Source organism: Fringilla coelebs (assembly GCF_963513975.1).
Source record: "Fringilla coelebs genome assembly, chromosome: 12".
NCBI lineage: Eukaryota > Metazoa > Chordata > Aves > Passeriformes > Fringillidae > Fringilla > Fringilla coelebs.
In genome coordinates this window covers 14,035,038-14,048,603 of record NC_140038.1, presented here as the reverse complement: position 1 = coordinate 14,048,603, position 13,566 = coordinate 14,035,038, and the positions used below count along the sequence as shown (strand labels likewise).

At 43.3% G+C, this 13,566-nt stretch overlaps 1 protein-coding gene across 1 annotated transcript in view; it reads left to right on the top strand.

Annotated features, from left to right (window-relative positions):
- The window catches only part of ARNT2 (aryl hydrocarbon receptor nuclear translocator 2), a 91,944-nt gene that overhangs the window by 76,588 nt on the left and 1,790 nt on the right, over nt 1-13,566 (top strand). Inside the window, exons 13-18 of the mRNA XM_084213782.1 lie at nt 885-957; nt 1,115-1,238; nt 4,949-5,048; nt 7,576-7,714; nt 10,131-10,296; nt 12,801-12,937. Coding sequence (XP_084069908.1) covers nt 885-957; nt 1,115-1,238; nt 4,949-5,048; nt 7,576-7,714; nt 10,131-10,296; nt 12,801-12,937 — 739 coding nt within the window. The remainder of the gene's footprint in view (nt 1-884; nt 958-1,114; nt 1,239-4,948; nt 5,049-7,575; nt 7,715-10,130; nt 10,297-12,800; nt 12,938-13,566) is intronic.

Below are 13,566 nucleotides of genomic sequence, written 5' to 3'. Positions count from 1 at the left end.
ATTTCAAAATTTAAAAGATTTGGATGAAAACGTAAAATTTCAACCTGTGGCTAAAAATACATTGTAATTTTCCAGAATTTCAAATCCGTGATCTTGCTGTTTTGCCAAATCTCATCTATTCCTGCCTGCCCAAGTATGATCTTTCTGGGGAAGGACACACATGCTGTGTAATTCTCATTTTTTTGGGTGCTTTTTCCTTCAGAAGGAAGCCAAAAACTTACAGAAACTGTGAGCACTGTCAAGGATCATTTAGAAGTATCAAATCCAAGTATTTTGTCAGTTTCAGTCCAATCCTATGTAGTCTCTGAGCTCTAGCATAATTGTGGGGGTTCATTTCTTCTTTGCTAACTGTGCCAGGAGCCTCACAAAGATGAGTGTTCTACCTGTGCATCTCCAGGCCAGAAGTTTTCTTGCTTGTTCTGAGCAAGCAACACAAAGCAAGTGTTAATCAGAGGTGGAAAACATCTGGATAACTTCCAGCTGCTGAGGTGTTCTGTCATCAGGCATCTTCCTGGAGAGCAAGCTTACTGTTTCCTTCAGCAGGCTCAGAGAGGGGGTCTTCATGTGTTCATCATCTTAATTCATCAATGAGTTAAGAATAGTGAATTTTTAAATCCTTTAGAAGGAGATTGTGTTCCATCCTCCATTACTCACCCACCTACATTGCAGTGCTATCAGAGCAAAACTCTCCCTGTGCCCTGTTGCATTCCTGTGGTGCAAGTTTTCTCCATGAGAAAGCTGAAAAAACAGATGGATCTCATAGGAAAGGATTTAGTGAATCAACTGAGACACATTTCACTGGGAGTGTGAAATAGGAGACCGTGACTATTCCTTTTTGTATCTTAATTGGTTTTTGTAAGAAAGTAATTTTGTCTCCCTTGCAGACAACTTCAGCAACAGCAAGCAGAACTCGAAGTACATCAAAGAGATGGGCTGTCATCCTATGACTTATCTCAGGTGAAATTTCTCAGATTTTCCTTTTTGTGCCTCTGATCATTTAAGATGTAAAACAACAGCACATTTCAGCAAAACTAAAAGTACATTTTGACTATCCCTGAATTCCTTTTTGTCAAGTACAGTAGAGGGAATCACCTTCTTCTCTGTATCTCAACAGGTGCCTGTTCCAAGTATACCAGCTAATGTTCATGAGGGTGGAAAGTCTGTGGAAAAGCCTGATGCTATCTTCTCCCAAGAGAGAGATCCTAGATTTGCTGAGATGTTTGCTGGAATAACTGCTTGTAAGTGAATGTCCCTGATGTTTAATTTATAATGCTGTGATAAGCTTGGTTACATGGTGTAGAGCACAGCTTCAAGAGAATGAAGAGAAGGTGCTGTGTGGCAGAGAATTTTCTGTGCAGCATCAGCCTTTGGGACATTTCCTAGCATTTGTCATTAGTTGGTGTTTCCCCTAAAGATGATGGAGTGAATTCAAAGAAGGAAGGATGGCTTTAGTGTCACCAGAGCTGCCTGGTTTTGATTCTCTTTTCATTTCACAGGGACACCTTAGGCAGTGCTCCTAGATATTAAATTTACTGAGCAAAGCATTCCATTTCTAAGTGTGTATTTTCTTTCCTAAACAGCATAGGTAAATTCATTTCTCTAACTAGGCACATATTTCTCTAAAAAGGGACAAGACAGTTACCATAAAGTCTTAAGATAGGCTGCAGTTTTTTATCAAATCACCAGTTTCTGTATCAATGTTTTCTGAGTCATATGCTACCAGCAATATACTTGTTCTCTGGTCACTTGAGGCATTTCCACTCGTGTTACCTGGTTGTGAGGAGTCCTTGCTCTTTTTCCCACAACTTCTAAAATTTTTAGGAAGTTCTTCTAAGAGTGATAGGAGTCTCAGGAACAATATGTTGTTCTACATTCCTTGGAAATTACTGTGAGGACAGAGTCCCTACAGGTGCCCTCACCAGAGGATTTCCCAGCCCTGTTGTAAGAGGTAACAGCCAATTTGTCAGTCAGACAGATGGAGCTGTCTCAAAGTAGCCCCAGCCTGTGCTGCCTGTTGCCCTAACAGACAGAAACCACTAACACTGGCAGCTGAAGGCACCATCAGAAATATATCTGTAGGAAGCCAGCTTGTTAATGCCATGGCTTGTGGAAGAGCTCATTGATTGTTTGTTGTTCTTAACTGTCCTCACTGAAAAAGAGGAATTTTTACATTTGTTTTAAATAAATCAATGTGCAAGTGTCATGCAGTGCAGGGAGGAAACAACCCACAGGGTTTGACTGCAGGGGTGTTGGAAGGTGACCTCGCTGTTGGTTTCTTATGTCTGGATTGGCTTTTTCAGTTGGAGAAGACATTGTAACTGCAATATATACTTGATACTCTGTCCTCCTGTTGCTTGGACTTCTCTGCTGTTCCTGTTCATCCTTCTCTGTTTGCTTGAACAGCGGAGTCAACAGCTGAGGCCATAAAAGGGGTCCATTAGAAGGTAGCAAGACTCCAACCCTAAACACCAGAATATGTTTTTCTAAGCAAGAACATCTTGCTTTTTGGCTGCCTTACTGGCTCTTTTTCAGGCAGCTCTCAGCTATTTGTGGGGAGGGGTTAGGGTTAAGGGTGTCACAAGCTGTGAGGTAGCTGGGTGGTTATGTTCTTGCAAATGCCGTTTCTCCTTTCATTCTTATCAATTTACAGGCTGTGCTTTTTTTGGGACATTCTCCCTCTCTGAATTTCTCATGGGAGCTGTGATCAAGGTCTCCTGTGAATGATAAAGGATGGTTCCCAGTCAGGGATGAGGTGCCCTGTCCAAAACCAATATTGACAAGCCTGCGTGCTGCCTGCCAGACGTTTGCCTTATGTTGATACCTGATCTTGTTCTGTAAGAACAGGGGCTGACACAGGGAGAGTGCTGCTATTAAAACTTCATTAAAACCCCAGAAGTTGGGAGAGGAAGCCTGGCTTCACCAGTTCATGCAAGTGATTTGAAACATGGGATGATGCAGTTCTTAGAGAGGGGTTCAGTTAAGAGGCAGAAATGTTGGAAATACTGGTCCTGCTGGGGGAAGGGACATCACTGACCAGTGGAGTTTAGAGAGAAACAGGTAAAATTCACCAAAAAAAAAAAAAAAAACCCACCAAAAAAAAAACCCCAACAACAACAAAAAAATCAGTGCTGTACCAAAGGTGAGAGCAGAGAATTGTATGAAAAATCTTGGGTAGGAATACAGCTGGGAGAGATGTGGGCCAGATTCAGAGGGTAAAGAGCATTCAGGGTAACTCAGGAAGGAGAATTAGCTGCTTGCTATTAGTTTAGCTGTTCCCTTTGTCTTGGCCTCATCCTGTGGCACAGACCCTGGTAGCTGCCATGGCAACTCTGCTCCACTTGAGGAATTCCAGTTCATTTGGGGCACTCTCAGTTTTTCTGGTGAGTTGTTCTCAAATATCTAAAGCACCCACAGGATTTTGGCTCTGACTCTTGCAGCTCTGAGAGTTTGGTTTCCCTGCAAAGGGTGGCCTTAGAAAATGGGGCATCGCATGCAGGAATGACATTACTGCAAAAAAAGACAAATTCATCTGTCCTTCTTATCAGAGATATGCCAACCCATTCTCAGTTTCTCCTACTACATGCACAACCTCCTCTACACCTTGTCCCCATTTCTCCCTGTTGTTGTTTTTAAATATGAGAGCACAGTTTTGCAGCCCAGCCTTGGTTTCTGTGCTGGGCAGTAGGTAGCCAGGGAGGAATTTCTACAGATTTCTGCATTACAAAGACAAGCAATGCTAGCTCTAATCAGTGGCATCCACACTCCAAGGCTCCTGTGAGGGAATTTGAGGTGACTTTTTTTTCTTTTGAGAGGCAAGCTTAGGTTCTTGTTAGGAACATAATGTAAGAACAACTTAGGTAACAGAGAAGAGCTGCTGTGTGTTGGAGGCCTTTGGTGAGTCACGCTCAGGAGATCTCTAAAAGCTAGGGAAAGCTAAAAAAAAAATTTAAACACCTAAAAAATGCTTCTGTTACTTGTGAGTTGAGTGGGCCTTTTGTCCGAGAGAGCATCTTGTGAAATGAGTGGGAATCTGAAAAGAGCAAAGGGGAAAATGAGGGGGCAGACTTGATTTCTAGGCCTGTCAAGTACATGGCAACAAATGGGTGCAAAACCATCAGTGAGTTGCAGGGTGTTTTGTACTTGGAGGGGAGATGGAGAAGGTGAATAAAAGGTGGTGTAGCAGACCTTTAAATTTAAGAGAAGTAGTAGTGAGATTTCCCTGAGCTTTGGAATAATCCAGTACCAGAAAATTAAATTAAGGAACCAAATGGTGCTGTTCACCCAGTCTTGTTTCATTCAATTAGAGATTGATCTCCAGTTGACACATTAAGGGTAGACTGTAAAAGTTAATGGCACCTCTTTGTGCAATTTATTCACTACACTCATTTGTCTTCCACCCCTCTGGGGTACTTTCATCCCATTTCATGGCTCCCCATCCCATTTCATGGCTCCCCATCCCATTTCATGGCTCCCCATCCCATTTCCTGGCTCCCCATCCCATTTCCTGGCTCCCCATCCCATTTCATGGCTCCCCATCCCATTTCATGGCTCCCCATCCCATTTCATGGCTCCCCATCCCATTTCATGGCTCCCCATCCCATTTCATGGCTCCCCATCCCATTTCATGGCTCCCCCAAGCCACATGAGGACAGCAGATTCCACAACAGACCTGTGTTTTGCCTTGTCACAGCTCAGGTGTGCAGGTCTTGTGACACTCAGGAGCAAAGTGCCTCCAGCCACCTGGGATGCAGGTGGGGATGCAGGTTGTCACCCCAACACCAGCAGGCAGTGCCACCAGGCATTGAAGCTAATGTGTTCCACTGGGCTTCTTCATGAAGCTTGAAGAAGGGAAGAAAACATACATTGCAATTGTCTTGAAGTGGTTTTTTCCTTCATTATCTCAACCCCTAAATGAATTCTTTTCCTGTGGTTTGTTTTTCTCTTGCAGCAGATAAAAAAATGATGGCCTCTGCATCCACAGCAGGGAACCAGCAGCTTTACTCACAGGGAAGCCCATTTCAGCCAGGACACTCGGGAAAGACTTTCAGGTATTTGGTGCAGATCCTGAACGTGTCAGTTCTGTCTGAGAGGGGGAACTGTTCCCTCTGCAGTACAGTGGAAACAAAACCAACCCAAGGTGCAAGAGCTTCCTTTGCATGAATGAATTTTGCTTTGTGTACACTTCACTGCTGGTGATGTTTCAGCACTTAGGCTGGGCTTACAAGCTGAGATAATTTGGGTATCTCTCTTAAAAATTTTGGCTGGTAAGTAGTTGCTTTTTGCTGTGATATTGTAATTGGAAGAAAGCTAAGGAGCAGCAGCAAATTCTGGAGGGAAATAACTCTGAGAGGTGACAGGACAGGGTCAGAAATCTGAGGAACATTCAACCAAGCTAGAAGGGTGCAGAGATTTGTTTTGCACTTCAGCTGCTCCTGCTGAAGGGCTGCCTTGAAGGGCATTGATGTGGGTATCAAAGGGAACAGAGGGATGCTGCTGCATCCATAGTCCCAGGTGAGGACTGGGACAGGAGCATCAACACTTTTCTAAGGCAGCTTCCAAATACATGTAAGGTGGTGTTCTGGCATGTTCCAAGGCATTTTTGGGTTCTTCTAAGTGTGTGTCATTGCCTACCAGCTGGCAATCCAAGGTCCAGTTGCTTTTGGAGAGTGTGGTAACAGCAATCATATTTACCTTAGTGCCTTGTGATATCACCACTGTCTTACTGAAATTCCATTCTCCTGTTCAAACCAGCCAAGGCTGTGAAAGTGAAGGAGCAGCCACTCAGAACCTGCCAGTTCCTCGAACTGGAAAACATTGGCAAACACTGATTTTATTTAAACCAGTGTGCTCTTAAAGATGTAATTGCTAATAATCTCAGTGAAGAGAAATAAGATCCATGTGAGTGCGTTTTGTGAAATTAAAACCAAGTATAACTTGGGGAGATATGACAGTAAATTAAAATGTCTTTTAATTGGATGTTGTGTATTACTGGGTGGCTGACTTGCCATCTGGGGGTTTGGCTTTTGTTCTCTTCATTTCCTTTGCTAATTCCTGATGTTTAACTGTAGCTTTTTTCCTACTGCTATTCTGTTACCTCAAGTAATGGCTTGCATTTCTGCCGGCATTGCACCTCAGTGCACTGTCCTCTGCTGTATAATCTCCAGCCTGGCCCATTCAGTCCCTGAGCCTGGGCAGCCTCTAAGTGCTGCTCTGCAGAAATCTGCTTTCAAAATGCACTTCCAGATACAGTCCAAGCTCCTTAGGTGATGGGACTTGCCAGTCCAGCTGAGAGGTGTTGGCAGTAGGGCCAGCCCTCCCCAGCAGCTGCTGTGTGCTCCAGCCAGATTTAGATGGACTTTCTGGTCTACATTTCCCTTTGGAGACTCTGTGATAGTACAAAATAAAATAAAAATCAGAAAACTCTCTACAAAGAATTTCTAAACATTCACTGCTTTTGGTCAGTAAGAAATCCAGAATAACAACTCAATGCCAGCCGCGTTTTGCTTGCACTCTGGGAGGGATTCTGTCAGCCTTTTCCAAGGATTCAAATTCCTGCTTTTCTCTCTGCTCAGCCTTGTTTACTTCTTTTCCCAATCTGCATTCTTCTCTCTCTGTAAGATTGTGAAAATAAACAATAGGGATAAAAGGAGAAAAGGACAAGCTGTTTCAGTGGATCCACAAAAGTGGTTTTGTGTGCTGTCTTCATTTCTATTCATTTATATATGACATGTAAAAAATATGTTTTTATATTTAAAAGTACAGTCACAATGTGTAGTTGTGTAGATTCCATTGCTCAAGAATTCCGTGAGAATAAAATGGTGAAGTGAAGCAGTTGCTTCATATAATTTTTCTTATAATTAATTTTTGGGTATTTCTCTGTAGTGAAATTCAGTACGTAGGAAACAGCTAACATACAAAAAAAAAATCCTTAAAAGTACTATTTTTGATTATTATTAGTGTTCCAAAGTTGCTACATGAGTTTAACTTCCTGTCTTGATTGTTCTTTTGCCTGGGTGTATAATTGCCTGATCTTCTTTAGCATCAGTTGGTGAAAAAATGAATGAAAAGCCCTTATTTTTAATATGTAGCACATAATTCTTCATTTCTCAGGCAGGAAACAAATAAGGAAGTGCTTATAAGTATCATAATTTGTGCCCATCTTCATTTAGAATGGCATTTAAGCAAATGCTCCAATCCTGTTGACTTTAAGCACAAATTTGTGATGAAGTACCTGCAGTACTCTCTGCAAGCCAGATTTTTTATGCATCAAATGTTAAACTGGTGTGGGGCTAAGTGTGTGTGCACCATGTGTGGGACTGTATTTATTCTTAGAAGCCCTTTCCAAGAGATTACTGCAGTCTAATTCAAAATAATTTTGCCTGCTGTGTCTGTTAGGGCTGACATTTAGAATGCCAGTATGTTTCACAGTTTTGTGACGCTTCTCAGTCATTTTTCTTACCGAGACAGATTGAATAATTAGCTTTAATGTATTGTCAGTATTTCTTTATCTGGGGTACAATCTGTGCATTGAGACTAGGCCCTACAAATGAGGCTCTGTCTGTTCTGAACCCTTAGTTCATCTGTGGTGCATGTGCCTGGTGTCAACGACATCCAGTCTTCCTCCTCAACAGGCCAGAACCTGACTCAGATATCGCGGCAGCTCAACCAGGGCCAGGTGGCCTGGACGGGAAACCGCCCTCCATTTCCAGGACAGGTACTGACTTCTGGTCCTTTCTTTCCATGGGCATTAAAGATTTGCACTCCCTGTTTTTTTACAGAAGTGTTTGTAAACCCATTGATGACAGAGTAATTAATTTGTGGCAGGGTGAGCAGCTGCCCCATGTGTTACTGCATTGGTTTGGGATGGTGGGCACTGAGGTGGCAGTGGCTGCACTGCCCCAAACCCCACGGGAAGCTCCTTTCCTGCATTTGTTTTACGTGTGCACTGGATGAAGGAAGAAGGACAGATCTTCTGCTGTGGGATTAAGCCTGTGAATTAACTCTTTCCTGGGCCAGACCTTGCACCCAGCAGTGTTACCCGCTGTTATCAGGGTGGGCAGAAGGGACAGGTGCAAATCCAGGCATGGATTGAGAGCAGAGGCTGCTCAGCCTGGTGCCCCTCCATCAGCACTGCCCAGTGTAGCTCACACTGCTGTGTGCTGGAGGAAACAGCACACACCTCCATCAGATGCACTGTGCTTGTCAGTGTTAGCCCAGACATCACCTCTTGTCCTGTGTAACTGTTACAAAATGGTTCAAAACTCTATTAAAAGACAAATAATATTAAGTAAGTTTGATCTTAATAATGCTGCTCCTAATCCCTCTTGAGTTCTCATTGTTTGGCAGGCTGGAATGGCATGTTGGGGTGGTCACTAAATGAATTTCCAATAAGTGAATTGTTTCCACATTAATCACTGATTATTTCCAGCCTTCAGAGTGTCATGGTTCTCTGTCACACCTGGTTAATGAAATCCAGTCACAACATTAACTCATTTCTTCAAATGATATGGAAGGTGCTGAAAATGACTAAAACAAATTACTCATCCCTCTTACTGCACAAATTCTGTCCAAGTCAACTGAGTTTGGATGTGAGTGTAAGGAAATTGGAATTAATTCTTCCATCTTAAATAAAGTGGAGCTAAGCTTTGCAAAAGTGACCTGCCAAGCTCCCACTGCCATTGTGGAAACCTTCAGAAATGTACAATTTCTTAGCTTGGAACTGAACTGAAGACTTAATAGCATCTTCCACATGTTATATGCCTGTTGGGATCTGTTTTCCTCCCCCAGCTCCCCTGCATTTGCCCAAAAAATCATAGAATCATTAAGTTTGGAAAAGACCTTTATGGTCCTCAAGTCCAACCATTAACCCACTGCTGCCAATTTCACCACTAACCCAGATCCCCAGGTGCCACATCCACACATCTTTAAACACCTCCAGGGATGGTGACTCAATCTCTTCCTTGGGCAGCCTCTTCCTGTTCTTGACAGCCCTTTTGGTGAAGGAATTTTTCCTGCTGAGAAGTGATGGGAAGTGGCTCAGTGAGCACTTCTGCCAGCTGCCTCATACCCTTGTGTGGATCCTGCCCAACCCGTGGACTTGTGTGTGTCTGAGTGGTGTAGCAGGTCACTGACCTTTTCCTCTTGGATTGTGGGGGCTTCATTCTGCTCCCTGTCCCTCTGTTCCAGGGAAGAGCAGCTTCCTGTGCATGCACTGATTGCCAGTAGCAGTGCACATCATTAGTGATACCCAGAGATGTAATCACCTTCAATTTCCATTTGTGGGCTTGGTTGGGCAGTGAGTTTTCCTTGGGACTGCTGGATTTACTCATCATGTGGGAAATGGTTTATAGGCAGATTCTGTCTGTGCACCATACATTAGCACATGACTTTGGATGGAACACTTGACTCCCTTTAGTCCCAGTGTACCAGTTGCACATGTCTCAAAGCAGCCTCTGCAGTTTTTAACCATTTGTGTAACATTCTGGGAGATCCTGTGACAGAGCTGTTATGTAGGTGAAATGACAATAAGCTGGATTTTAGTACTTTTGAATTAACTTAGCTGCCCAATTAAAGCAATGTTAGACTGTTTCTTCCCTTCTACCAGGACTTGGTGATTCACACTTCCAAGCCCTTTACAAGGCAAAGTAGCTGCTGCCTGTATTCATAGGCAGGGAGAGAAAGCAGCTCATTAGCTTTGAAACTTCTTTGGCCATTTGGTCCCAAGCACTGGAGACTCTGGTCATCTGAGACCTGCATGTGTCCATGCAGATAACTGATTTCACTGTGGCACTGCAAAACTGGAAAATGAAGATGAATTCTTTATACCTGTTGAGTTTGAGGTTAATCCTCATAGAAGTGGTAAAAGAAATCCTGGTTTTCCAAATAGCTCTGATGCAGAGTACCTGAGAGCTAATCAGCAGGAGGGCTGTAGGTGTTGGTTTCTACTCTGTTGTATTCCTTCTGCAGCAGTAACCTGGCTTGGACAGAAATGAAATACAGCTGAGACAGGAGAAACATGCCTGTTGGCATCCAGAGTTTATTTAGTCTTTGCTTTATGCTGTTAAATGTGATTCTGCTGTGCTGTTCCCCAACAATAAAACTTTTCCCTTCTTTTACACTTTATTCCTCAGCAAATTCCATCTCAGTCTGGCAAGGCTCAGTCATCTCCCTTTGGCATTGGAACAAGTCACACCTACCCAGCTGACCCATCATCTTACAGCCCCCTGTCCAGCCCAGCCACCTCTTCTCCAAGTGGGAATGCCTACTCCAGCTTAGCAAACCGAAGTGCAGGCTTTGGTGAGTCTGAAGTGGTGTAACACAGAAATGCATGTAGAAATTAAACTCTTCAGCATTAACTTCATTAAAATCATCCAGTATTTAATCAGTAAAAATTGGTTTTTATTGTTCTTTTGGTGGGTCAGTTGGGAAGCCCAGGTGGTGAAAGGGTTTTGCTTTCTGCTGCTGAGTAGAAAGAACAGAACTGACCTGTTCTCTCCATGCTCCATCTCCTCCACATCCAACACAGAATATTGTCATTTTATGTTTTGTCAGAATATTGTCATTTTATGGTATGAGGGAACTTTTTTTCTTTTCCCAGTAAATGGTGTCCTGAAAGATTCAAAATTTGTTTATATGACTAGTAACCATCCTCCCAAATTGTGGTCAACTGGTTCAATTTGCTTTCTTTTTTCATTTTTTACCTTCTTCATGTTGGTGTCCTCTTGCATTGAGATTGCACATTGTAGTTTGGCTGAAAATGGGATTTATTTTGTACTCCCAGTGCTACCAATGTAATCAGAGTAGGTGCCATGTTTTGAAATGGTTTTCTTTTCCCATTATGTGCTAATTTGGTGGCTTTCAGACCGTGACCCAGCAGGTAACCCCTTGGTAAGTTTTCTGCGCTCCACCAGAAGAATAATATTCAAGAGTAAAATATATAATGGATTCCATGAAAAATATCACAGGGTGATAACAATGTGCAATCCCAAAAGGCACGGGTGGCAGTGTGCTGATGTGTGCTGTGTGCTCCTGTCCCTGGGGAACAGACCTGGCACAGACCTGTGCCTAGGAAAAGGGCATTGGCATGGAGCTCTTCCCACACAGCTTATTTCTCCCTCCATTTCCATTTCCACCAGGCATTGTACATTTGTTTATGAGACAGCCTTGTATTTCAGGCTTAAGCTACTTGGCAAGAACCCTTTCACTTAATGAGAAACATCTCCTGACCTACATCAGTTTGGGTGCTATTAATAACCCAGCCTTCACGGAGACGAGCGGCTGGCAGGAGCTGCTCTGCTGAAAAGAGGCATCATTTGCTTCACTCACTTAATTTCAATGTGTTGTTCTGGGGGGAAATAAAACAAAACAAACTTGCAGCTTGCTTTTAAAGGGTAACTTAGATGGATTTTATTTTGGCTCTTAAAATGTCTGCAGGGTTTTTCAGTCAGCTGAATTACTGGTTGTGGTAATGTCAGTGAGGGAAGAAGTGTAATCATGTACTTCAGATGTGATAGAAATGCATCACTGCAGCCTGTTTGCTTTCCTGTAAAACCTTCCCTTTATCTGTTTTGCATGGCTTAGCTGGTGGCCAAAGGGATTGGGTTAAATACATGTGTCTGTATTTTCTGAAGTCATGACTGTGAGTAGTGGCTGATTTGACATGATTGAGCCTGGCTATCAAAGACTTGGCATAGCACAGGTGTGGAAGTTTGGCACGGGAAATTTGGCATCCTTGGCAGAGGATGCTGGTGATCAGGAAGAACCAGACATGCACAGCTTGATCCTCTCCTGTGAGAGGGAAACAGGCAAAAATAGCTGGAGCACTCATAGAGAGAAACAACAAGAAAAAACGTTAACAAGAAAAAAGAGGAAGAAATATTTGGAGGAAAAGCATGAGCCTGGTGGCAAGCTTTCTAAAATAGTAGTTCCTAGAAGGAGATACTGTAACTAAGGAATGGGAAATTATCCAAAAATATTATAATTCAGTGGCAGTCTGTAGAAATGCAGGGTAAAATGAGTCCAGCTTAAGTGTAGTCTGTTTCTGTACTCATTAAAAATGTATGTGTAATAGGTAACCAAATTAATGTGTGGCAACATGCTTTTTTCTGATGGACCATTTAGAAGAAATTAATCTCCTTCAGATCATCATTTAAAGTGTATTTTCAATGAAGCCTTGCTGTTCATGTTACTCTGTCAAATGTAAATGGCCTGAGACTTTTAGGAAAGTATCACCATATTGACAGGATAACAATTTGCTATGAACTGCATATTAAATAAATCACTTTGCAGATGTATTACTGGAGGACAGGACAGTCCAGCAATGCCTGTATTTAATCAGCAAGGCTGTTGTCTGTTGATCATACTGTTTCTACATCTGCTTAAAAAAATCCTGGATCTGCTTGCATGCTGCTTAGATGAGTACCAAACTGTGCACTCGCTGCTCCACAAGAATGCAAGTGTTTTGAAGAGAAATAGCATTCAGATGGTGAAGTTTGAAATGAAATGAAAAATAGTCCTTATTGATTAAAAAATGATGGGGGATACTTTAAAATTGTCTTGCAGTGCCTGGCTCACCATGGCACTGTGCATTTTGCCCTGGGCAGTTCATGGCTGTGCAGCCATGGCCCTGAGCTTTGCTCTGGGGCTGAAACTCCCTCCAGCTTCCTCCTGGCAGGGCTGGTGTCACCCAGGGCGTTTCTCCAAGGCTCCTTTGCAAATCCAGCCCTGAGGGGTGCTGCCCCAGAGCAGGCAGATGTTTTGGAGGAGCTGCTCTCTGACATGTGCCTTTTCTTTCCCTGCAGCTGAAGGTGGCCAGAGCAGCGGGCAGTTCCAGGGCAGACCGTCCGAGGTGTGGTCGCAGTGGCAGAGCCAGCACCACAACCAGCAGAGCGGCGACCAGCACTCGCACCCGCAGCCCAACCAGACAGAGGTGTTCCAGGTGAGCTGGGGTCCCTCTGAGCACCTCCCAGCTCCGAGGTAGAGCCCTGGCCCTCGAGGGTCAGGTGCAGCAGGGCCTGGAGCCCTCCCCTGCTGCTGCGTGCTGCCCTCAGTACTGAGGTGGTTTGGGTTTCTGCCACCCAGCAGCGTCTTTGCTGATGCAGAATGCTGTTTCTCCTTCTCTTTGCACCCTATACTTAGGGCTTCCATCTTTTGCAGAGAACCCATGAAGTATTCCCAAGTGGAGTGTCATTCTTATCCTGGTGCTGACCTCTCACATCTCAAGTTCAGTTAGATATCAATGTCATTCTCTTTGACAATTCAAGCAGGAAAGGAGTCTGATAATGCACAGAATATATTTTTTAAGGTTAAACCCAGTCAGATATCAGATAGGTGGTAAACAATCATTTTCAGCTATCTAATTAACTATAATTGTGAGTCTTGACTACAGATAGCAAAGTCCTATTTTAGACTAGGACTTCATAAGTTGACTAGTTACATATCTCTCCTTGTATAACTGGTTTTTAAATTAGATTAAGAAGACAGTTTACAAGAAAACAATGCAGATAAATGCAGGAAAGACAGTTCAAGCCCCAAGCAAGGTTTAGACGTGGGGTGTCTCCTTGTCTT